The 23,689-nt window shown below is 32.8% G+C and overlaps 1 protein-coding gene across 2 annotated transcripts; it reads left to right on the forward strand.

Annotated features, from left to right (window-relative positions):
• The first annotated feature begins 145 nt into the window (after nt 1-145).
• Nucleotides 146-15,394, forward strand: LOC106102003 (protein argonaute-2-like). Of its 2 annotated transcripts, none has more exons than XM_013281394.1 (22): nt 146-298; nt 1,119-1,145; nt 2,158-2,975; nt 3,455-3,631; nt 4,228-4,316; nt 5,273-5,372; nt 5,550-5,670; nt 6,448-6,590; nt 7,362-7,531; nt 8,505-8,598; nt 9,093-9,197; nt 9,589-9,719; nt 10,546-10,660; nt 11,221-11,388; nt 11,697-11,804; nt 12,203-12,319; nt 12,800-12,889; nt 13,102-13,233; nt 13,594-13,703; nt 13,774-13,867; nt 14,140-14,342; nt 15,010-15,394. In XM_013281394.1, the coding sequence occupies exons 2-22, from the start codon at nt 1,133-1,135 to the stop codon at nt 15,104-15,106; spliced, it is 3,195 nt and encodes a 1,064-aa protein (XP_013136848.1). In that variant the 5' UTR covers nt 146-298; nt 1,119-1,132; the 3' UTR covers nt 15,107-15,394. The 2 variants fall into 2 exon arrangements, with proteins under 2 accessions (XP_013136848.1, XP_013136849.1); XM_013281395.1 differs by lacking the exon at nt 146-298 and adding an exon at nt 334-398.
• Nucleotides 15,395-23,689: the final 8,295 nt, after the last annotated feature.

Consider the following 23,689-nt stretch of genomic DNA (forward strand, 5'->3'; position numbering starts at 1 on the left):
AGGCACTTTCGTTTAGTGGGCGAAAAGTGGAGCAATACGCGTAAACCTTAAACATTCACTTTCTAGTTAGCTTTTGGTTCTTGTAAAAATTATAAATTGTCTATGATTGGTTAATTCATACTTTTTATATTTCCAATTTGACATAACAATTTCACATAAAGTAAAGTAATGAAGTATTTTTACATTTCACAATATCAATATCAAGTTGCAAATTCGTGTCTTGTAATTTATAATTGTGCTTCTGTGAAATTTAATTCGTGTTTGTATCGAAATTTATAGTGATCTAGATCCAAGCGTTGTAAGTATTTATACTTAAGAAGTTAAGCGTATTGTTGAAATTTCTGCTATGGAGTAGCGTTTATTAGACTTGCTGTAGATTTTAATTTCATGCCCTCAAGGTACTTGTGAGTTATGAAATGTATGTTGTAGTGTTTAGTATTTATAATTTGAAGTCTTTTTTATAGATGTTTAGCACAATTTGCGAATTATTACGATATTCAATTCTTTGTCTATAGGGGAACCGATGGCCGACATTTTGTTGTTTTTATCGATTAGTACGGCAAAAATGTTGTTTGAATTATTTATTTAATGTCTTTCTTCGTCAGAAGGTTACTATTTTCCAATTTAATTATTTGTTTTCTTGCATTTACATGACAAATACAAATATCATATATGTAACTATGACTACATTACAATATAATTATATTATGATAGGCTATTTTATTTTTTATAGCTAATGTATGCAGCTAAAAATGTTCGAAATTTAAAATAAGATAATTTAAAGTTCAGATGATGTAATTTTATGACTGAATACTGAAACAAGTAAAACAATAGATAAATAGAACAGTACACTACAAATATAATACTTTGCTCTGTGTGCGCCGCTTACAATCTGATGGTTGTTAAAATTTATAAGGAATTAAGAATGGCCCTATCATTTAAGATGCTGTTACATTTACATATTTAAGTGATGTTTCAGTATTTGGCCGTCAGAGGACATGTAATATTTAAGAATAATCGTTTGAGACTTAAAAAAGTAAATTTACCTTGCTAATTTAACTTATATTAAAATTTCCTTTTCACTGAAAGACAACTAAACTTTTTAAAATTTGTTTCAGGAAACTGCTTAAACATGGGGAAAGGAGGTATGTTTTTAATTTAGGAATAATGTTACAACTAATGGTTGATTCTGTGTATCTTTTAAGCAAGCTTCAGGAAATTTCCAGTGATATGTTTACTTACACATATATTTTTTTATTTCATAATTTAACTATTACAAAATATTGTACTTTTGCTATAACTTTTGATCCGATGAATTGAGATTTGAATAAACCACAGAGAGAAAAATAATGTTAATTTAATTTGGGAAGTTTGTTATTGTTTGAGACTAATAATTAGTGGTAATAAAGCTGTTTCTGATTATTAAATCATAGTATCTAATTAATACTTGTTATACCATTTTTAACTTGCTATAACAACATTTAACAATTTTTATGATTCCAGTTTGCAAAATGCATAAGTTGGACAATTAAAATTATGGACAAAACAAATTTCTGAAGATGAGAAAGGGTTTTGTTCTAAAGTACTGAATAATATTATTACATACATGTTTTTTCCAACATATGAACCAAGTATATTAAATTAGTTAATTTACCTGCTCAGTCAAGTTAAAATCACACTCATATGAGCTTAGCATAATAAATAAAATTTTACAAGTATTTATAACTTGTTTATTTTAAATTGCTCTTTATGGTAGTAGATTTATGCATTTATGATTTATACTTCATGGTTACTTGTATTAAGCTTGTTGGTCTTCATATATTAACAACCAACTATAATTGTTAAAATAACATAATAAATGGCTAAGAAAAAAATCATGTATGTTTTTTATAAATGAGGCTTGTCTATCAATATAATCATCACCATCATCATCATTGTCAGCCTGAGTTTGTCCATTGCTGAATATAGGCCTCCCCCATCAATTGCCACAATGCCTGGTCATGTGCTGCCCACATCCATCAATCTATAACTCTACTGTAAAGTTAAATTAGTACATAAGTATCAAAAGTAGTAACATATTAAAATATGTGCTTGATTTTTCAGCTTGTAATTTAAACTATAAACTGGTTTAACACTAACAAAAACAAAAATTTACAGGAAAGAAAAAGGGTCAAAAAAAGGAGGCAGAACAACAACCATCATCAAGTACTGAGCAACAAACTGGTGAACCGACTCCATCAGGATCAGAAGATGTAGTTTCAGTGCCATCTAGCACTGCAGAATTAAAACCAGATGCACCAAAAGACACTTCAGGAACAATTGATAAAGAAGCAGAAGGGCTCGGTTTAGATATTGGTGAGAAGAGACGGAAGCCACGGAAAAAGAAGGGTGCTGTCCAAGCGCAAGTTGCCACAGCGGAGACTGCGCCATCACAAACTACACCGTCCGAAATAAAAGTCACTGAATTGGCTCAACCCATAGCTGAAATTGCAGAACAAATGCCACAACCTGGTCAATCAGGCGGAGGATGGGGGCGAGGCGGTGGCTCTGCTCGGTCCCTACCACCACAATCCGGCCCTTGGCCTCCTCAAATGGGTTATGGTGAGCCAGGTGCTCCTGGACCAAGACCAAGCACTGGGAGAGGCCGGGGACATAGACCTGGGCATTTTCCCCAATCGGTAACCTCATGGGGAGCTCCCCAGCCAATTCGCAGTGCATCATCAACACCAATGAGTCCTTCAGAACCCCAAACATTTGGAGGCCCGAGTCAGGCTCCAGAGCCCAAATATATTCCAGTTTCGACAGTGTCACAGTCCACTTTTGGTAAAAAAGACTTACCCAGTGACCAACAAACTGTTTCTCAGGCTGTGACGCAATACAAGATACCAGATGCCATAAGGCGCGGGACGGTACCCTCGAGAGCTATTAGATTGTTGACAAATTACTTGCCAATGACCATCAATTATATAAAAGTAGTAAGTAGTCAAGTTTTCATGATAGTCTTTTAAGGTGCATTGTTATATGGATGTGTTTGAAATATAAGTCACATTTATGTTTATCAAAAGCTATTATGTTATGACTAGTAGTATTCATCAGTCTTCGAGTCTTGAAAAATCGTAAAAATACTTTTGGTCGTAATTTGTTTATTATTTTACTATTAATATTTATTCTGGTTACTTTTTTCGCTATCTTTCAATTTTTTCAATTCTTTACAAGGTATATTTGTCCCACTGTGCAGTAGTTCTACAGCGCCGAGCCTGTCACAAAGTACAAATAAAGTAACAGTCAGAATGGCCGGCAGCGAGAAAAAGTAGTTTGAATATGACGATAATATGACCCCCATGGCGCTATGATAGAGGAAGTGTGAGGTCACCGGTGACCCCATGGCGTTTAACGTGTTAAAATTGAATGGAGAACTTGGGTTAGATCTTAACCATTCTGATTTACTTTTCAGCATCGTTATGACGTTTGTTTTAAACCGGACAAACCGAAAAAGATGATACCACAAGCATTTCTGAAAGCCAAGGCTTTGAAGTTCAGAAATAATGTAATTGCATTTGATCAAATGAAGAATTGCTACAGCATTCAACCATTGGCTGGCGTTACTCAAACTGATAGATATGCTATTAACGTAAGTGACATTAACTTGTAGTGCGAAAATATAACTGGCCCATTGATATAAGGGTTTTTATAGTATGACATATTTGGTCCGTTGATAAAATAACGAGATATTCTGACAAATCTTGATGCAATTTTAAACATTGACAATTAAGAACTACCTAGCTATTGTAATTGAGCTTAGTTTTAATTTTTAATATCATCATCATCATCATCATCATCATCAGCTCACTATACGTCCCTACCGAGGGGCTCGGAGCCTACCCTAAAGTTAGGGTGACTAGGCCATAGTCAACCACGCTGGCCAAGTGCGGGTTGGTTGACTTCACACATATCTTTGAATTTCTTCACCGATATGTGCAGGTTGCATCGCGTTTTCCTTCACCGTAAGAACGTCGGGTAAATTATGTATATATGAAAATTCGAAAAAATCGAAAATCACATTGGTACATGACGGGATTCGAACCCAAGACCTGTAGATTACAAGTCAAGTGCTCAAGCCACTGAGCCACCGACGCTTTTATTTACGAATTTTTAATATGTTAACACTTACATGACTTGATAACTTGGTTCCCTATACAAAATAAAAAAAATATTCATAATTTTCAGGTGGAATTAATTGACAACAATGGTAAACCAATGGCAATTGAAGTGTCATTCAAGTATACTGGATTGGTTGATTTAAATCGCTTGGGACAGTGAGTATTTAGTATATAACTAACGGGGCCTTTGAAAAATGCAAAAGTCCAAAATTCAATGGAAATGAGAAATTATTTTTACACATAGCTATCGCTCGCGACTTCGTCCACGTAAATTAAAAAATAGCCTACGTTACTCAGCGATAACGTAGCTTTTTATTGGAGAAAGAATTTTTGAAATTGTAACAGTAGTTTTTGAGTTATTACAATACATATAAGGATCCAAAAATACAAATCTCTTAATAATAGTAGGATAGATTTCACTCTTTTGTAATGGAATTTATTGTCTATGGTTTTATTTTACGTGTCTATGTCAGAAGCCTAATAACAGCATTAGAAAGTATAATTATTAAGAAAACATTGTTATTATTATTAAAACGAGTATCAGACACTTCGTTTAATAAGCGCCGCTTATCTTACGGACTTTAAAATTTTAGTAGATTAAAGTTCATTTTTATTAAACAAGGCATACCAAATTGAACTAAGAGTATTTGCTTTTATACTCTTACTAGCTTTCAACCGCGACTCCGTCCACGTCGAGTAAAAAAAACAAAAGCGAGTAGACTATGTGTTCTTTCATTATTATTACAGTAGAACCTCGATAACTCAAACCTCGGTAACTTAAAAACTTCTATAACTTCAAAAAATAATATATTCCCTTCCTATCAGAGCCCAAAACCTCTATAACATAGACCCTTGATAACTTAAAACCTCTACAACTTAAAATATTTTGTTTCCCTTGGACTTTAACTTATCGAGGGTCTACTGTAGTATGATTAGTAAGGTTTAAAATAAAAAAAAAAACATTTAATCCAACCATCACTACAACAAAAATTAAAAAAAAGTTAAAATATAAATGTGACTTAAAGACAAAAGATGTATTAAATTTAAATGTGTCAGTATTCAGCAAAATATGTTACAAATACTTTAGTAATGTTTTGTTTGTTTCTTTACAGGCATATGGCGAATGGCGGTAGTTCATTGAACCCCCCAACTGAAGCTATACAATGTATTGATGTGATATTGAGACAGGGGACTCTTGAGTCATATGTTAAGGTAATAAAAATATACGAAAAAAGTTCTAGAAACAATTTGTAAACATGTTTTGTTGTTTTTTTTTTATCTTTAGAAAATCACATTTGGTATATTCTCCTAATACTAGTTTTAAAAATTTAAACAGTAACACCTTATGGATCTTTGTTATCTGAAATAAATCGATTATTTTTTTTTCAGGCTGGGAAGCAATTTTTCAGAAGACCTCACAACCCTGTTGATCTCGGTTTTGGTTTGGAAATGTGGACGGGACTCTTCCAGTCGGCCATCTTTACATCCAAGTCGTATATTAACATTGATGGTATGTTAACTATATGGAAATATGTACTCATTATTATTTAAAAAAAAAAATCTAGACAGATGAAAATGACTTCGCTCTCACATACATTCAGTCGGATTTTCTTTAATAATTATATAAACACTTCTTATTATGTACATATAAGTGAAATTTTAAGACAAAGCTCCTTGATTTAACATGACTTTTATAAATAGATAAGCTATGACACCCAGTATTTTGGCGCTCACGGTTGCGATCGGTCGTGGTAGTGAGCATTCTATCTAATAATACAATTTTTAACTGTCAACATAAACAGGCACATTTAAGTTGGAATGAAACAAAATATATTTCCAATGACCTATCCATTTATTCAGATCAGTGTACATTTCTAATATCATACTTCATACTAATATTACAAATATGAAAGTTTAGATGGATGGATGGATGGATGTTAGAGTTTGTAGCCTACACGGCTGAACGGATTTCGATGAATTTTGGTATAGATGTAGAGGACAGTCTGGAAGAACACATAGGCTACTTACTTTTGTTTTCTTTTTAATTCCACGCGGACGGAGTAGCGGGCGAAAGCTAGTAAATTATCAAGAGGAAATAATGGGATTTTTGTATACATTGAAATAACATAAAACTACACATCACTGCGTAACATAGGCTGTCTATTGTTTCCTTTTAATTTCACATAGAGGAAGTCGCGAGCAACAGCTAGTTCCTAATATACCAATTTAATAAGTATTAATTAAAAAAATTATAATCAATCTTCATAATATCTTTTTTTGTTTTCAGTTGCTCACAAGGGTTTCCCTAAACAACAATCAATGATACAAGCCTTCACCAACGATTTTCGTTTGGATCCTACCAGGCCTTTGGAACATCAACGCAGCCCTAGAAATGTGGAATTGTTTCATGAATACATTAAGGGCTTAAGGGTAAGCACTATCTAGTATATTTATTAGCTTTTTTATATGGTAACAAACGAATAAGGTAAGGTAAGGTAACAACAAGAACAAACGAGAACAAAGCCTGAATCCACTGTCCATGTTTGTCCATATTAAGTGATATTAGTTATGAAAAAAAATGTAAATAAAGATAAATGCATGTACAATGGGGGAATCAAGCGATGTTCCACCTTAAACGGAGTTTATCTCATAAAGAATAAAGCATGTTTTCCATAAGAACACCAAGGATTTCCGCCACTGTACGTATGTACAGATATAGATGTATATCTATACTAATCTATATATACCAATCTAACTAATCTAACTAATATTATAAATGCGAAAGTTTAGATGGATGGATGGATGGATGTTTGTTAGAGTTTGTAGCCTAAATGGCTGAACGGATTTCGGTGAAATTTAGTACAGATGTAGACGATAGTCTGGAAGAACATATAGGCTGCTCACTTTTGTTTTTTTTTTAATTCCACGCGGACGGAGTCGCGAGCGAAAGCTAGTATTATAAACAGGAAAGATTTGTATTAGTTTAAGTTTTAATATTTCAAAAACTACTGAGCGAATTTAAAAAACACTATAACCATTTTAAAGTTTCGTTATCAGTGTAACATAACTTATATTTTTTTATTATTTCTTTTATTTAACTCGGACAAAATCATTGGCAACACCTAGTATAGGAATAATTTTTTCCATAATAACACCGCGGATTTCCTTGAACGTAAAGGTTGTAAAATGAATAATTTGCAGGTGACTGCAGTAATCGGTGCGGATACTTCAACGAAGGGTCAGCGGCGGGAGTTCATCTGCAACCGCGTGGTGGAGCCGCCCGCCCGCCTCTTCTTCAATATGACACACCCCGATGGACGGAATGAGAAGATCTCCGTCCTCGATTACTTCGTCAGGGACAAGAGATATAGGTATTTTTAAGATTAACTATCTGTTCTTGTGCGGCTTTGATGAAATCATAAAAACTTTATTTTATTGTTTACATTTGTCAAATTCTCAATAGCAAATGTCAAAATTACCGTTACCATAATAACCTTGCTTCCTTAATGTTGGCAGCTTTTAGTTTATGGTCCCTTTCCCACATAAAAGTTTTTTATTTACCCCCTAAGTTTAATAGCGTGAAAATATATGCCCTATAGCGTGTCGTAAGTATAGGGATTTTTATTAAAGAAAGAATTATTCAAAAACATGCTGTGATTGCTGACATCCTACGCCACGAAGTAGTGTGTGTTTACGCTTTATAATATTAGTATAGAAGTATAGATTGTTAAGTCCAAAAATGTCTCTCTGACAGACACACATATTTTATGTTGAATACTCGTTAATTTCACTACTTTTTCTCATATTATTATTTCATTACTTTTTCTATACAATATCACGAATTGTATGTTTTGTCAAAGTGGACCAGAACTAAAAATCCTTCCTGTATGGAAAAGTATGGAATTCATTTACGCATATCAGAAAGTGATGTAATAAATGTTCACAATTTTTACAAAATTTAAAAAATAATGTAGTTCCCGTTATTTACGGAATTTGAATTACCAGTATTAACATAAGATAATAGCCATGGGCACCTAAATAAAATTGATGACCGCCAATCAGTGAACCGGCTTGCAGTCAGCTCAATATGTTGAATATTTATTTATTTATCCTTGTAACCATTACCAATTAATTTTACATATAAATGAAAAAGTATAGATGGATGAATATTTGTTAGAGTTTGTAGCCTAAACGGCTGAAGGCATCTCAATAAAATTTGTCATAGATGTAAAGGATAGTCTGGAAGAACACATTGGTTATTTGTTTTTTTTTTCTTTCATTTCCATGCAGACTGAGTTGCAGGCGAAAGCTAGTGTTTAATATTTTGTTTAAATTTGTTTGTAGACTAAGATATCCTGACCTCAACTGCTTGTGGGTGGGACCAGCAAATAAGAGTTTATATTTCCCAATGGAATTATTGGATGTTGCATACGGACAGGTGAGAATAACATTTTGTAGTCTATTTCAATAGAAATAAGAAATTATAATAAAACAATGGATAATTTTACCGTTTAGACTGGCTGACATGTTTGTATCAATTTAAACATAACAGTTTTTGAATGAAATCCATAGACAATAATATTGTCAGCCAGTTACATTTTAAATATTTTGTTTTTAAATTAAGTCAGGTTGTTTGTTTTTTTTTTTGTTATTTTGAAATATGCTTGTTTTGTACGCTTGGAATTTTATATGAATTGATTTTTTCAATCTTCTATACTTTGAATGGAAGGATTTGTATTTTTGGACTTTTCTATGTATTGAAATAACTCAAAAACTACTGAACCGCTTTCAAAAATTTTTCACCATTACAAAGCTATGTTATGAGTGCGTGTATTATTTTTTTACGCTTACAAAGTCGCGAGCAATTATAAATTAACATTTATCTATGATGGTAATCTATACTGAAATTATATATATTTTTTTAATCTGCAGCCTTTAAAGAAACAGCTGAATGACATTCAATTATCGAAAATGGTTCAAGAAGCGGCGACCCCTCCTAACATTCGTAAGAATAAAATTGAAGAGGTCATCAAAGATGTAAGTTTTATTTTGTAGCTAAAGTTTAAAAAAATGTGTAACGGCGGCCATCTTGGATTTAATTGAACTAAGAGCGTGCATCTTTGATAAAAATATCGTCCAACTGTTTAATCTCGCTTTGATTCCTATGAGCTTATATGAATATGCACACACAACTCAATTTTTAGTTGTGCAACTAAACAGTTGAATTGGCAACAGTCGTGCGATAGTTTAGTCAAAGGTTTGCGCCCGCTCCAAATCTAGTTAAGCCATTTTATACTCACATTTATGTGGTTGTAAAAAGTTACCTGCAAATTTTTAACAGCGGTTATTTTGGATTGTTTGTAGTTTGTTTTCTGGCAGTAATGTCCATTAATATTATGCACGTTTATTTTTTTTTATGTTGTTTTAGATGAATTACAGTGGGAATCCATTCTTCAAACACTTCGGTCTTCAGATCTCTGATAAATTCTTAGAAGTGGATGCCAAAGTGCTGCACCCACCGAAATTACTCGTCGGAGACAGAAAATTAGTCGAGCCTAGGTAATAATGTTTATATTTTTGTATAGGAAACACTAGCTTTTCCCCGCGACTCCGTCCGCGTGAAATTAAAAAAATAATATGTAAAGCCAAATTAATTACCTTTCTAATTGTGTGTAGTTTAAACGGTTTTATGGGATAGATGTAAGAACACATAAGTTACTTGCTTTTTTTTTTAATTCCTTACGGTCGTATTCGGGGTGTGTAGTTAGTGTTTGGACAAATTTGACCAAAGTTTTTTAAAGTATTCTTTATTACTATAAAAACATACCTGTAAAGATTTTTTTTAGTATGTGTAGTGGCGAATTTTAATGATTAAAGAGTGTCTTTTTTAAATTCCTTCTTTAAGTTCTAAAACGCAACGCTATTGGTCAAAGCAAGTGACATCTATTATGGCTTCGCTGTGTTGTCAATACACAGTTCAATTACGTTATTTTATATATAAATTCACTCTTCAAGTATTTTACTGTAAACACGTCAAAACTAATTTAAAAAATAAATAAATGAAGAGAACCACTAGTTTGTACCTGGAATAATGAAAATAAATCGATTTTTGACTTTTGATACTCTGAGAACTTTGTTGTTTTTCGTCATTTAAGTGACATCTGAGCGAATGTGATAAATGAATTGAATGAAATATGACGATTGACGTCACGTGTCTCAAGCTAACGCTCGCGTTTTAGTCGCATGAAAATGATCATAATTTTATTGTATTATTTTTAGCTCAATGGTTGAATTTATTCGAGTCAATGTCATTTTCTGGTTATCTTATAACAAGTAGAATCGTTTAAAAAAAAAATAAAAAAAATATGCATATTCCCTATTGCAGACGCGGGGTGTGGAACGCGAACACATTGCTGCAGGCGAGCGCGCTCCGCTCGTGGGGCTTCGTCGCTATCGAATGCAACCCCACGCAGTGCAATTATCAAAATATCATCCAAATGGTAAGAAAACTTATTGCTATGGTCGGGAATCTAATTTACTTCTTATTTATATTATAAATGCGAAAGTTTAGATGGATGATTGGATGTTTATTAGAGTTTGTATTCTAAACGGATGAACCGATTTAGATAAAATTTGGCATAGATGTAGACGATAGTCTGGAAGAACACTAGGCTAATTGCTTTTGTTTTTTTATTCCACGCGGACGTAGACGCGGGCGAAAGCTAGTTAGAAATAAAATTAAAATTAAATGATTTCAGAAACCATTTCATTGAAAAATTAAATCGCATGCAATAAATTTGAAATAAAAATCTATCTATTTATATTGCACTTTAACATATAAATATATGGCGGGAAATATCAATATAAACAGGTTTCTGCTTACACCAGAATGTCAAAAATGTAATAACAATCAAGTTCGTGATTTTTAGACTGTTCAATTTTTTACATATTCGTTATTTATGCTTTAAAAATAATATTAAAATCTAAATATTGTAAGAAATATATGTCGTGATTTTCTTTAAAAAGAGTGTTTTCACTTTAATATGTTTTATTTATCCAGGTGCTCCGTGTGGGCAATCAGATGGGAATGCCGGTGGAGCAGCCGAAGTGTATGCACTTCAACATCAGGATGTCCGACCTCGCTAATGTTCTCTTCAGCGCGTTGGAGAAAGACATCAATTTTCTCTTCGTTATTGTGTCCAGAGCCGGCCGCGATTACTATCATAGGGTAAGTAAAAGAACCTGCACATATCGGAGAAGAAATTCAAAGATATGTGTGGAGTCAACCAACCCGCACTGGGCTCGCGCGGTTGACTGTGACCTAGTCACCCTAACTTAGGGTAGGCTTCGAGCCCCTCAGTGGGGACATATAGTGAGCTGGTGATGATGCTGTGATTCAGTAATGACAGCATGTTTTTGAATATACTATATTTGAAACACACTATATTTATGTAGGATGTGGGTACATCCTACATAAATAGTGTGTGTTTACGCTTTTTAGTATAGATTTGTATATTTGTCTTGCTATTTCTTAAGGTGAAACGCTTCGCGGAGTTAGATGTGGGAATCCTCACTCAGTGCATTAAGGAGGACACCGCCGCACGCCGCATGAACGACCAGACTGTCAGAAACATTCTATTGAAGGTAAGTTAAGTATATAAATAAGTGATATATACATAAAACTATAATAAGTATTTCAATTTATTTTATTTTATTTATTGAATAGGTACACTAATAGCATCTCTAAATAACAGCAGGATTTAATATATTACACACAGAAAAAAGCAATATACAGATGACGGGACATACAGATCTTCATAACTCGTACATTTTTTAAACATACTTCAACAAAACAGAAATAAAACTCAATTTTCCTGCAACATGTAGACAAACATGTATGCGCTATATTATATGTATACATGATATATGTTTATGCGTTATATTAGCAGAAGTTCGATAGTAAATGACAAGATTATAGTGGAAGTTAGCGATGTATGTAATTTTCCAGCTGTTTTTGCTTGTATTGACGTATTTTTTTTCAGGTGAATTCAAAATTGATGGGTATTAACCAAGCTTTGGATGGTCGCTGCATGCCGCCGTGTCTGCGAGGGCCGGTGATGGTGGTGGGCGCTGACGTCACTCACCCCTCCCCGGATCAGGTATAGTGTCATTAAAATTTAGATGGATGGAATGGATGTTTGTTAGAGTTTGTAGCCTAAACAGCTGAACAGATCTCGATAAAATTTGGCACAGACGTAGAGGAAAGGCTGGAATAACACATAGGCTACTTACTTTTGTTTTTTTTAATTCCACGCAGACGGAGTCGCGGGCGAAAGCTAGTAATGATATAAACGTTTTTAACTATTGCAGTTATATTTACTTAAATAGTTGTTTATTGTATTTCTCATTACCAATCCATTTCGATACAAATCTATTCGCAACGTCATCGATTTTGTATGAGGTTGTACAAATCTAATACAAATTTTGTTTATGGCATTATTGTCATGAAATTTTTCGTGCTAGGCCTCTTATTATAATCCTATTACTTAATAGCAATTTAACGATACTTGAGGGCAGTCAATATTAGTCAATAGTTATTGTTTATTTTTTAATACTTATGTTTTTTTATAATGTTACAGTCGAACATTCCCAGTATCGCGGCGGTGACTGCGTCCATCGATCCGAAATGTTTCCTCTACAATATTGAACTCTCTGTACAGACACCTAAGGTATGTTATTACACATATAACGAGGAAAGATTTGTATTTTTGTATATATTGAAATTACTCAAAAACTACTGGGTCGATTTAACATACAATTTTTATTGTTTTTTAATTTTAACCAGACGTACTCGCTAGTAACAGCTAGTCTATTAAAAATTCCTGTTATTTAAAATTTAGATATATGTATTTGATATTTAATATGCCTTTTTATTTGACAGAAAGAGATAATAGTGGAGTTTGAAGATATGATGGTGGACCACTTGGTTGTTTACCGCAAACACAATCAGAACATGTTGCCTAAAAAGATATACGTTTTCCGCGACGGTGTCTCCGAAGGACAGTTTGAAGAGGTATTTATGTAAATCATAATAATATTATTAATGTTAAAGTTTAAATGGATGGGTGGATGGATGTTAGAGTTTACAGCCTGAATGGATGAACAGATCTCAATGTAATTTAGATTTAAATGTAGAACTAAATCTGGAACAAAACGTGGGCTACCAAATAAGTCTTTTTTTTAAATACTAATTGTATTATATCAAACTGAAAATACATTTGATTATATGAATACTTTACACCAGTATGACTAAACAAATCTGGATGAAATTATCACATACAAAGTTTTTTAAATATCATTCATTTGGGGTCTATTTTGTAAGAAAAATGTACGGTCAGTGACTGTTTTTAACGAAGTTTGTTTTGGTTTTAAGGTGATGAACAGCGAGCTGACGGCCGTGTACCGCGCATACCGCAGAATGTCCGGACAGCCGGAGAAACCTGAGGTTTTGTTCCTTTTGGTGCAGAAACGGCATCACACTAGGTATACTATTTGTTTTATGTGCCACGATTTAGATTTAGTTTCGATTTATTAATGCTCGTATTTATTTCAGATTTTTCTCGGGCGCTCAGAATCCGCAAAACGTTGAGCCCGGTACGGTCGTCGATAAACAGATCGTGCATGCCAAAGAATTAGATTTTTATTTGGTAAGTTTTTTGTTCTATAGCCACTGTTATTGTTTGCTTATTCTTTGTTAAACAAATTGATATAACTATGATTTATTCCACACTAACTCCAACTTACAGCGCGAATCATTGGCACAAAGCAAAACTATCGGATTTTAAGTCTGCGTACTTTTAGGATTTCCGTTAAAAAGATATATCGCTGTATTGCAAGCCTGAGCCAACGGTTTTGCTTGCTAGTGAAACAACAGTTATATGCATACGGTTACTTATCGTCTATTTTTTGTCTGTTATAGGTGTCCCATCAGGCAATAAAGGGGACAGCGCGTCCCACTCGATACCACGCGGTGTGCAACGACGGTGGCATCCCCATAGACGAGGTGGAGCAGCTGACATACTACCTGTGCCACCTGTACGCGCGCTGCATGCGCGCCGTCTCCTACCCCACGCCCACATACTACGCGCACCTCGCCTGTCTGCGCGCCAAGTCGCTCACACAGTACGTATACGTACTACGCCCACAAACTATCCACAAACTACGCCCACATACTACTCCCACATACTTTCCCTTCAAACTACGCCCACATACTACTCCCACCTACTTTCCCTTTAAAACTACGCCCACATACTACTCCCACCTACTTTCCCTTCAAACTACGCCCACATACTTTCCCTTCAAACTACGCCCACATACTTTCCCTTCAAACTACGCCCACATACTACTCCCACATACTTTCCCTTTAAACTACGCCCACATACTACTCTCACATAATATTTCCACAAACTACACCCACATACTTTTCCCACAAATTACGCCCGTATACTATGTCCACGTACTTTTCCCACAAACTACGCCCACATTCTATTCCCGTGAACTACCCACACATACTAACCCCACATACTATTTCCACAAAATATTCCCACACTACGACCACATGCTACTCCCACATACTACGCCCACATAATATTTCCACAAATTACTCCGACATACACACTGAGTTATGAACGAGTTAGTTAAAGTTCGTAACATGCGCATGTAAAACTTAAGCAATACACAAACCTTTATGTAATCATTCGTTTAAGAATTCTGTACATATACTGTGTTCTTTCACTAACTAGATTTTCCGACAGAACGAATTAACTTATATTTTTTTGTTTTCTTTTAGTGGCGATAAATTCGACAACGAAGCGTTGGAGAAGAAACCAAAACGGCTTTACGTTCTAAAGAAAATGCTCGATTTCAGCAGAATGTTCTTTGTTTAAATGTAAGATTGTTCTTTCTATATATAAAAAACTAAAAAAAGTATACAAGAAATCGTTGAAGGAAAAGAGGAAATTAAATAACTAATCATCACACTATAGGTATGTAAGAATTGGTTTAGCTTGAAAACCTGACATAACCGTAACCTTCGAGACATGAAAAATAGTATAAAAATAACTGAAAATGGAAAAAATTGCTCCAATTTACATTAAATTTATTTTTTGCTGGAACTTTTTAATTCCGTTCCAATTCATATTAACCTGCACAGCCATCGGTTTAACAAAGAATTGATTTTATTTTACATTTTAAAACTATTGATATAAGAAATTTAATAATCGGAAATTATGTTTTAAATTTTATTTGGTGGATAAAAATTTACTTTATTTTGATCTCGAAAAAAAAAATGTAATCAATAATTTTATAAAAATCATTTAAATACGGGGTAAATTTTATATTACATTCCCAGGAAATGTTAAAGGCAGCTGGGCTGATGTTTTTAAAATCGTGTTTTTAGTTTTAAAAGTTTTTATTTAGTGTGTAAATATTAATTTGCTTAATATATTATGTATCCTTTAAAGATTTCAAAGTACAGTCGGGGAAATAAGCGGTAGGGTTTGTCAAATCTTAAAAGATTCATTAACTATGCAGTTTATAAATGTGTCTATAGCAAAAAGGTCGGTTAATGATACACAGTGTTTCTTTTTATTATTATCCCTTCGTTTCCACTCATTGCTATATAATTAGTTATTTGTAAGTAGTTTGTCTCGTTGCAATGAACAAGGATTTTTTTTCTTAAGTGGAACACTGCAGATTTTCACGACTGTACATAAGGTTATACATTCGTTCATTCTTGAATTACAGCTTATTTAAGCAGCGAATTTTATAATAAGCAACAAATTACGGCTTTTTAATTTTGACATTAATGGAAAATTTGTTTTTATTATTTTTAGGGTATTTCTTGGCAAAAATTAAAAATCTCTATGAATAAAAATCAATGTTTTTTCACCCTCTATATCTATATAGCCCGGATCTATATTGTATAGAATTGTATTGGACTTATTTTGAAGACAACTCATTTTCAAAGAAATAATCATATTAAACACCGATAAATTTGTTTATCATATATCTACATTGATAATACAAACTGAAGTGACATGTTTTTGTACAAGTTTCCGCAGTGGGAACATAAATATGTAATGTTTTTCTCTACAAAATCTTACTACCTGACTTTTGCCATTTCGCTTATCATTTGCATAAAAAAACTAAACAACAGCTTTGTATATTCACACATAAAATACGATAAATAATTATTATTACATAATATAAAATGTGACTTTTTTCGAAATGGTCGAAATATGTTAAATAACAAGCAGTATTAACATTATTGTATTCGACTGTACTTTTTGAATCTCTTGTTTGGCTTAATTATTGTTGAGAAAATTTACAGTACAAGTATATTGTGTGTATTTAACTAAAAAGAATCAATACCATTTTGAACCTATACCTGTACAGTCAAGGCCTTTAATTTCCTACCCATTTCTATTATAGAATTTTCATTTACCATCGCGTTTAGAAACATAAATGCATGTTTTTGCTTATACTATCCCAAGTGGGGAGCAAATTAAATTCCTCGACTATGTTTAGCAAGCTAGAATTTTGATGGCACGTCAATAACAAGTGTTCTAGTTGATGTGCCAATTTAATCTTGCTGTACTATACTTGGTAATTGAAACTGCTATCATGTAATGAAAAATCTGTTTAAAAATCTTTTACTACGATAAAATGTATCTTATAATGTAATAAATGTTGTCTTCTAGTAGAAATGTTTTATTTTAGTATAGTTGGTATAACCCTTAGTCATAAGAGATCAAAGATAATAAGTTTTAAACAAATTTTTATGATCACTAAAAAAACTACGAGTGATCGAATTTTATGGTATGTAGTCAAACAAGAAGGCTCCTATTGCGGTTAGTTCTGATAGGAAATATATAAAACTTATTAGACATTAAAAATGCATAAATAAAAGAAAGGGCATTGTAAATGACTACACTTTTTTGTTATTTGGCGCTAGTGAGCTATTTGAATTTAGTTTTATTTGTCCCTACCGGGTCAGATAAATTGTCAGACTGTAGTCTCAGGTCGAAAAAAAGTATTGGTTTATTACAAATGTATTGTCGTATGAATTATTTTTATTGAAAGGTTATAAGTTACTCGGACATTAATTTCCTGAGATCCTTCGTAAAATTTCAATATCAGTATAAATGAAAACTGGTTTAGAATATAAACAAGTAAATAAATTACAGTTATTTGAACGACTACTACAGTATAATTTGTAAAAGCAAAATAATGTAAATATCTTTAAGACCTGTTAGCCTTTTGCAATTTTAATGTACTTGCAAAATATTAATCTATAGTTAAATAATTCAAAGAACCTTATATGCATGTAAATACAGGGTTTACTCGTGAATTTTATTTAATTGGAAGAAAAAACAAACATGAAAACTAACCTAAAATCGTATCTTTCAAATCTCTAATCATTTTATCAACTACTAATCAAATGAAAAATATACAAATAAAATCAATCAAAAATGCATAATTCATATGCATTTTACGAGTATTTCCTGTCTTTAATAATTTCACCTTGACATCTTATGCATTCTGTTGAATAGCAACTGACCGGAAGAGTTACGGAAAGTCACGAGCAAAAACTCGTTGCATGCATCCTAATCTATAATTAGCAAGCATTAATTTGCATAATACTAAACTTGATTGAAAATTAATACTGTATTATGCAATTAATGTTTATTCATTGATAACTACGTATTTATGGTTACATGTATATTTTTACATCTAAATAAAATGAGTAGTTATCATTAAATAGGTTTTGATGAAGTTTTGGTTGCGTATTAAAACACTAGGGCCTAGCATGTAAAAGTAAACGTAACGTCATCGACATATTACCACTACTTCGACGCAAATTTTCGTGCCCCCAGATACGATGTATGCTCTAATGAAAAAAGAACAAACACAATAAAGCAACAAAATTAACAAAACCACACCTACATTTGATGATTATTTCTTTTGTTTCGTAAAGAATAATTTAAACGTTTTGTGCGTGTTATATTTTAACACTTTATTGTATGTTTACGCCCTTTGTTTAACTCTTTTTTAAATGAAGTCTATAGAATGCAATACAAATGTGACTTGGTATTTTTATTGTCAATGTGTTATATGAATTTAGCTTTTATTTTAATAACATTAGGGTACATGATCTGTCGGGGTCAGTGTCATTTCAGTCGTGCTTCTGGTCACGTAAGCTATTCACTTCGGTAAACGACCCTACAATGTTACGATATTTCCGATAATTGTGTATGTTTATTGTATTTATTTAAATTTCTTTTGACGTCAATAACTATTTAAAGATATATTGAAACTAAATCGACAAGGTAGGTATGTTTTTTTTTGTTAACCTTAACATGCGTTGCTTTCTTAACGTTATGAAAAATTTTTAGCTGTGTGACATTGGACTAAGAGACTAGGAAACCAGACATCGACCTTATCAGTATACAATTTCATTGGAGATGAATTTCAAAATTCAATGGTATGTTTTTCTCAATTTTAATATTTATCGATATTCTGTTGAGCGTTTTGTCTTGTTTGAAAATCACCTCACCTGATTTGGTACCTTTTAATTGTTTCTTGTCTTACTAGTAAATAAATAGAAGTGCATTTATAAATCCATTGTGCAACTAAACAATGAAATAGCGTGCTACTGGGTGTGGATTAGCGTGCAGCCCCAAATTATCCGCTTCAAGGACACCGGAACGTACGTACCTCACCAGGCCAACACTTCCTAATGAGGCTGCCATTAACGCCCACTTTTAGAACCAAGGTCTGAAGAAATGAAATTCATTTTACGATATACGAACGAATGATTACATGAAGAACTTAACAGAAACATTTATCAGCTCGTATTATTTAGGCGTATGGTAATTCCTCTTTGACAATGCTTTCCTAATTTTTTTTATCTGTATTATTATATTATACAGCTTCTATAGATAACAGAAAGAAAGAAGGTGACATATCAATGACACCACGGTCTTCTTGTTCTTATGTGTAAATTTTCTAGGGCATATAATATAGATTAAAATGTCTTTACGAGGTCACGAAGAAAGGAATGGGGAAAAGGAAGATGTATTTAGTGTATTAGCTCGCTGATAAGGACACATTTAATATGCATAACATACAAGGTCTTAGATTTTTGAAACAATATTCAAAATATATCACGTGTTCCTTGTAACCTTGTTTCGATTTTTTTTTTTGTTGAATTTTTGCAAGAACAAGAACGTTCAAGTATGTAGTTTCCGAACGGGTATTGATACGGAGTTAGTGACGTGCTAACAGCAAACTACCACAATCGGGTCAAAGTCACCGGCCAGCCCTACTCGTAGGGTCGCCGTGTTAACATTACAGGTTTTTAATTCTATGCATATTACGGAACTTGATAATTGATTATTACTTTGTATTCCTTTTGGATTAACATTTAATTACTCTACAAGACGCGTAAATGTAGAGGCAAAGTGAGGACCACTTAGAAAGGGTCGAATTCAGACAATGTTTTAAAGTGAGAAGATACAGTTTACTTCAATCCTCAAGAGGATTGAGTGTATAAGATATGATCGTAACGAAAATACTTTTCTTGATATTTTAGCATTATATGATGTGTATCATTCCAGGAAGAAATTCAAAGATACATAATTGCGAAGTCAACCAACCCGCACTTGGTCTGCGTGGTTGACTATTGCCTAGTCTCCCCTAACTTGGGGAGGCTCCTAGCCCTTCAAAGGGGACATGTAGTGAGCTGGTGATGATGATGATGATGGTGATGTTGTGGATATTTCCTGTAGTACCGAGTTTGTCGTCTACCTATGACAGGTAGTAGCGTTGAAGAGTAATCAATTGACATTATTTTATTGACTGCGTGTCTTTAGCATTGGAGGCGTAACAACCATCTATTGAGTAATCCTGACTTATTTTATAATTACTCAGCGCGTCATACGATAACATTCATAAAGACGTATTGAAAACTGGCTCAAGGCGAGACGAAAATGCGTTTGCAATTAATAGAGAGTTAAAGATAGTGTTTGAATAACATATAATAGCTGCCTTAATAAGCTATTAAAGTATATTTTGCAAGAGCTACTTGCACTCATACTTTGATACAGTTTTAATTTAACTCAAATCAGAAACGTCAGTTTTGCAACGACAAGCAAAACGGTTTGCCATTAGCTCCGTTGTCATTTGAAGTTGATAAGGGCAATAAATTGACAACTAGATACCTTGTGTTTACTTATAAGAAATGTCGCTTTTATCAGTTAATTCAAAACCAGTTTTTTATCACTTCTTATTAGTTATTTATTCCGGCGTGGTCAGTCAGAAAACTAACCTAGTAAGGCGTGTGAAATTTCGATAGAATTAAATTTACCGTGACTGAAAAAGTTATTATTACGGATAACATCATAAGATCTAGGTTGGTCTACATTGTAAAAATTATCTGAAATGAATTAATAATATCAACAATATGATCTTGTCAATTTTACGATTTTTATTTAAACTTCCTGATTAATTATTTAACATTTAAATCGATTAGGAAGTAGAAATATTTATTGAAATATAACTGGAATTTAATTATTTTTTCTTTCATGTTTGACAAGTATTATAAAGCGAGCATTATGATTGTCGAGTCATAAAATTTTAATAAGTTTACTAATAAGTTCTTCCTTTGTTATGATTATTTATATCTTTTGTATATTAAAACAATTGCTCGGGAAAGTAAAAGGTACGTAGGTATAATTAATTACGCCAACAAAGAGTTTTTCGTCCTTGACATTTCTTGATATTGTCGAACAATAAAAGCGAGGGTTCGAGTGCAGTGTCAGGGACACGTATACAATACGCCTACACAAACTTAATGCAATAGATACATCTATTAATTTAATTCACCTTAACCCTTAAATGCCTGATTTTTTATTTAATTATGAAATCAATATTGCAGTACAGGTTTTGAGTCACATATTAAGGGTGAAATAATTTTAGCAAATTAAAACAGTCTTGGTTTAAAAAAACTATACTTTTGTAAGTCTACAAACAAAAGTATAGTTTTTTTTTTATAGCATTTATGGGTTAAATGAGTTAATACAATGATGAAGAACAGGGTGCGCTAACCAATGACTCGCGATCCAACATAATAAAGATGTAAAAAACTTTAAATGGTCAATAAATTAAAATTAAGCCACATAAAAAAAAAATTTTCGTCTACTTAATTGACTGATACCAGTTTTGTTGACGGAAGGTAAGATTGTACTATAAGCCTTTAGTAAACCTTACGATTTTTATGTAATGAAAGGCCTTTTTAGTCGAATACCATAATTTTCAAATTCATTCAGACTGGGAATAATAGTGATGAAGGCCTTAGATTACAAAGCATTAAAAAACCCATCTATAAAATACTGTTTATGAGACTATGAGTGATTGCTGAACTTCTACTACTACTAGTCAGCCACATAACGCCCACTGCTGGGCATAGGCCTCCCCCCAACGATCGCCACGATGATTCGTCCTGTGCCTCCCGCATCCAGGATACTAAAACAACGTTGCTGAACACTGAACTAAATCATAATATTGTCATATCAGTTTCTCAAAGAAATTAATGCATGAAATTCTACTAAATGTTTTACAATTGTTAATCTTCAGATTAACAGGAAAATTGACTTAGAAGCAATAATGCACGTTGTTGAAACGTGTAAAAAGTAATAGGAAATAACTCACTTGTTAAAAAAGCTTTGTGACTCAGATTTTAGAATAACACAATTATAGGTATCTAACAAGATTGAATTGCCTATACTAATATTATAAAGAGAAAAACTTTGTTTGATTGTAATGAAATAACTCAAAAATTATAGAACCGATTTGAAAAATTCTTTCACCATTAAAAGCAACCTTATCAGTGAGTAACTTAGGCTATGTTTTATATTATTTTTTAATTTCACGCGGACGGAGTTGCGGGCGAAAGCTAATGTTTTATAAATTCAAAATTAACTTGTTAAGACGTGATATTTAATGTCAGCTAACTTGAATTATCTGGTTAACTAATTTTCAATACCTCGGTTTATCGATTGGCTTTTCAATCTAATTTTACATCAATCAACAAAATCAATGCAATTTTCCTTCTTTCATACAATGTGATATTTTGATAAATTGCATATTTTTTTAAAAAGGCTTAAATTCTTAATCTATACTAAAATTACAAAGAGGAAAGATTTATATTTTTGTATGTATCACAATAACTCAAAAACTACTGGGCCGATTTTAAAAATTCTTTCACCGTTAGAAAGGTAATTAATCTGTAAGTAACATAGGCTATTTTTTTTTTCACGCGCACGGAGTCGCGAGCAATAGCCAGTAACTTTATAATATAGAACTGGTTGATGTAAAGGGCACTAGGTCATCGCACTCTGTTCAGGAGTTTCACCAGATATCAATATTTTAAACCGCATTTTAAAAGAAAAGTAATGTAACTAAATACATAAACAACTTCTTATCTTCATTAACATTCCAATCTATTACCACTAGTTAGGTGTTCACGTCCGTAGAGTTTTGATTCATGATTAATGTCCAACAAAATACACAAACATCTGCATAATCTATCAATAAAACTAAACATATCTAATGATTTGAACATGGTATTGATTTATGATACTTATAGAATAATATCTATGGATCTTTGTATATAATGATCAAATATTGTCGGAAGTTATTGTGGCATTGAATAACAAATTGATAGTGATTGAGGCAATGTATGGGCGTGGTTTATTACTATTAACGTTAAGTTCTTGCGTTTGTAATTGTACATTACCATCATCGACTTGTATCAATTTACTGCGCGGGCTTTCGCTACTGAATGCAGTCATCCGGCATCCAAACGAATGCCTTTTTAATTGTTTATCAGCAAAATTGTAATAAAAAGACGGAAGATTCAATTTTTTTGTACTATTTGGTGCCCATTAAAAATAATTTTTATTTTATTTATTGGTATTTCTTTTGTAATTTTTTTATTTATTAATGTGAGGATTTAAAAACGCAGAAATGAACATAATTCGAAACTTACATAATTTAGTTTAGTGCGATGTAACTTAACAAATACAGTTTATCTAGATTAATATACAGGATGATTCATAACGGACGGATCACAAGTTTTGTGAAGGTAGAGGACATATCTATCGTATAAGCGAAAAGTATATTGTCCATAGTCCGCCTCCACAAAGCTTGTAATTCGTTAGTTAAAAATCACCCTGTAGATAACGTGGTCTAATTGCCTAGACACGGTGGCATACATGACACATAACCTGTCTCGTTGGATATACAATCATGAATTTATGTAATAAGATCATACGGTGACTCAAGAAGGTCGAAATAGGTCGAGTTCCTATTAAGTCGGAAGTAGAAGCAAGGTTCCGACATCCTTACTTCCGCTGATACCTCTATCATTTTCTAAAATGTCGACTTAATAAAGACAAGCCACTTGT

Source organism: Papilio polytes, unplaced genomic scaffold (assembly GCF_000836215.1).
Source record: "Papilio polytes unplaced genomic scaffold, Ppol_1.0 DF823934.1, whole genome shotgun sequence".
Lineage (NCBI taxonomy): Eukaryota > Metazoa > Arthropoda > Insecta > Lepidoptera > Papilionidae > Papilio > Papilio polytes.

Excerpts from the sequence above, each read along its gene's own strand:
- LOC106102003 (XM_013281394.1), top strand. Across the intron at positions 2,976-3,454 it reads CCATCAATTATATAAAAGTA|CATCGTTATGACGTTTGTTT; the intron begins GTAAGTAGTCAA and ends TTTACTTTTCAG. Across the intron at positions 7,532-8,504 it reads GTCAGGGACAAGAGATATAG|ACTAAGATATCCTGACCTCA; the intron begins GTATTTTTAAGA and ends ATTTGTTTGTAG.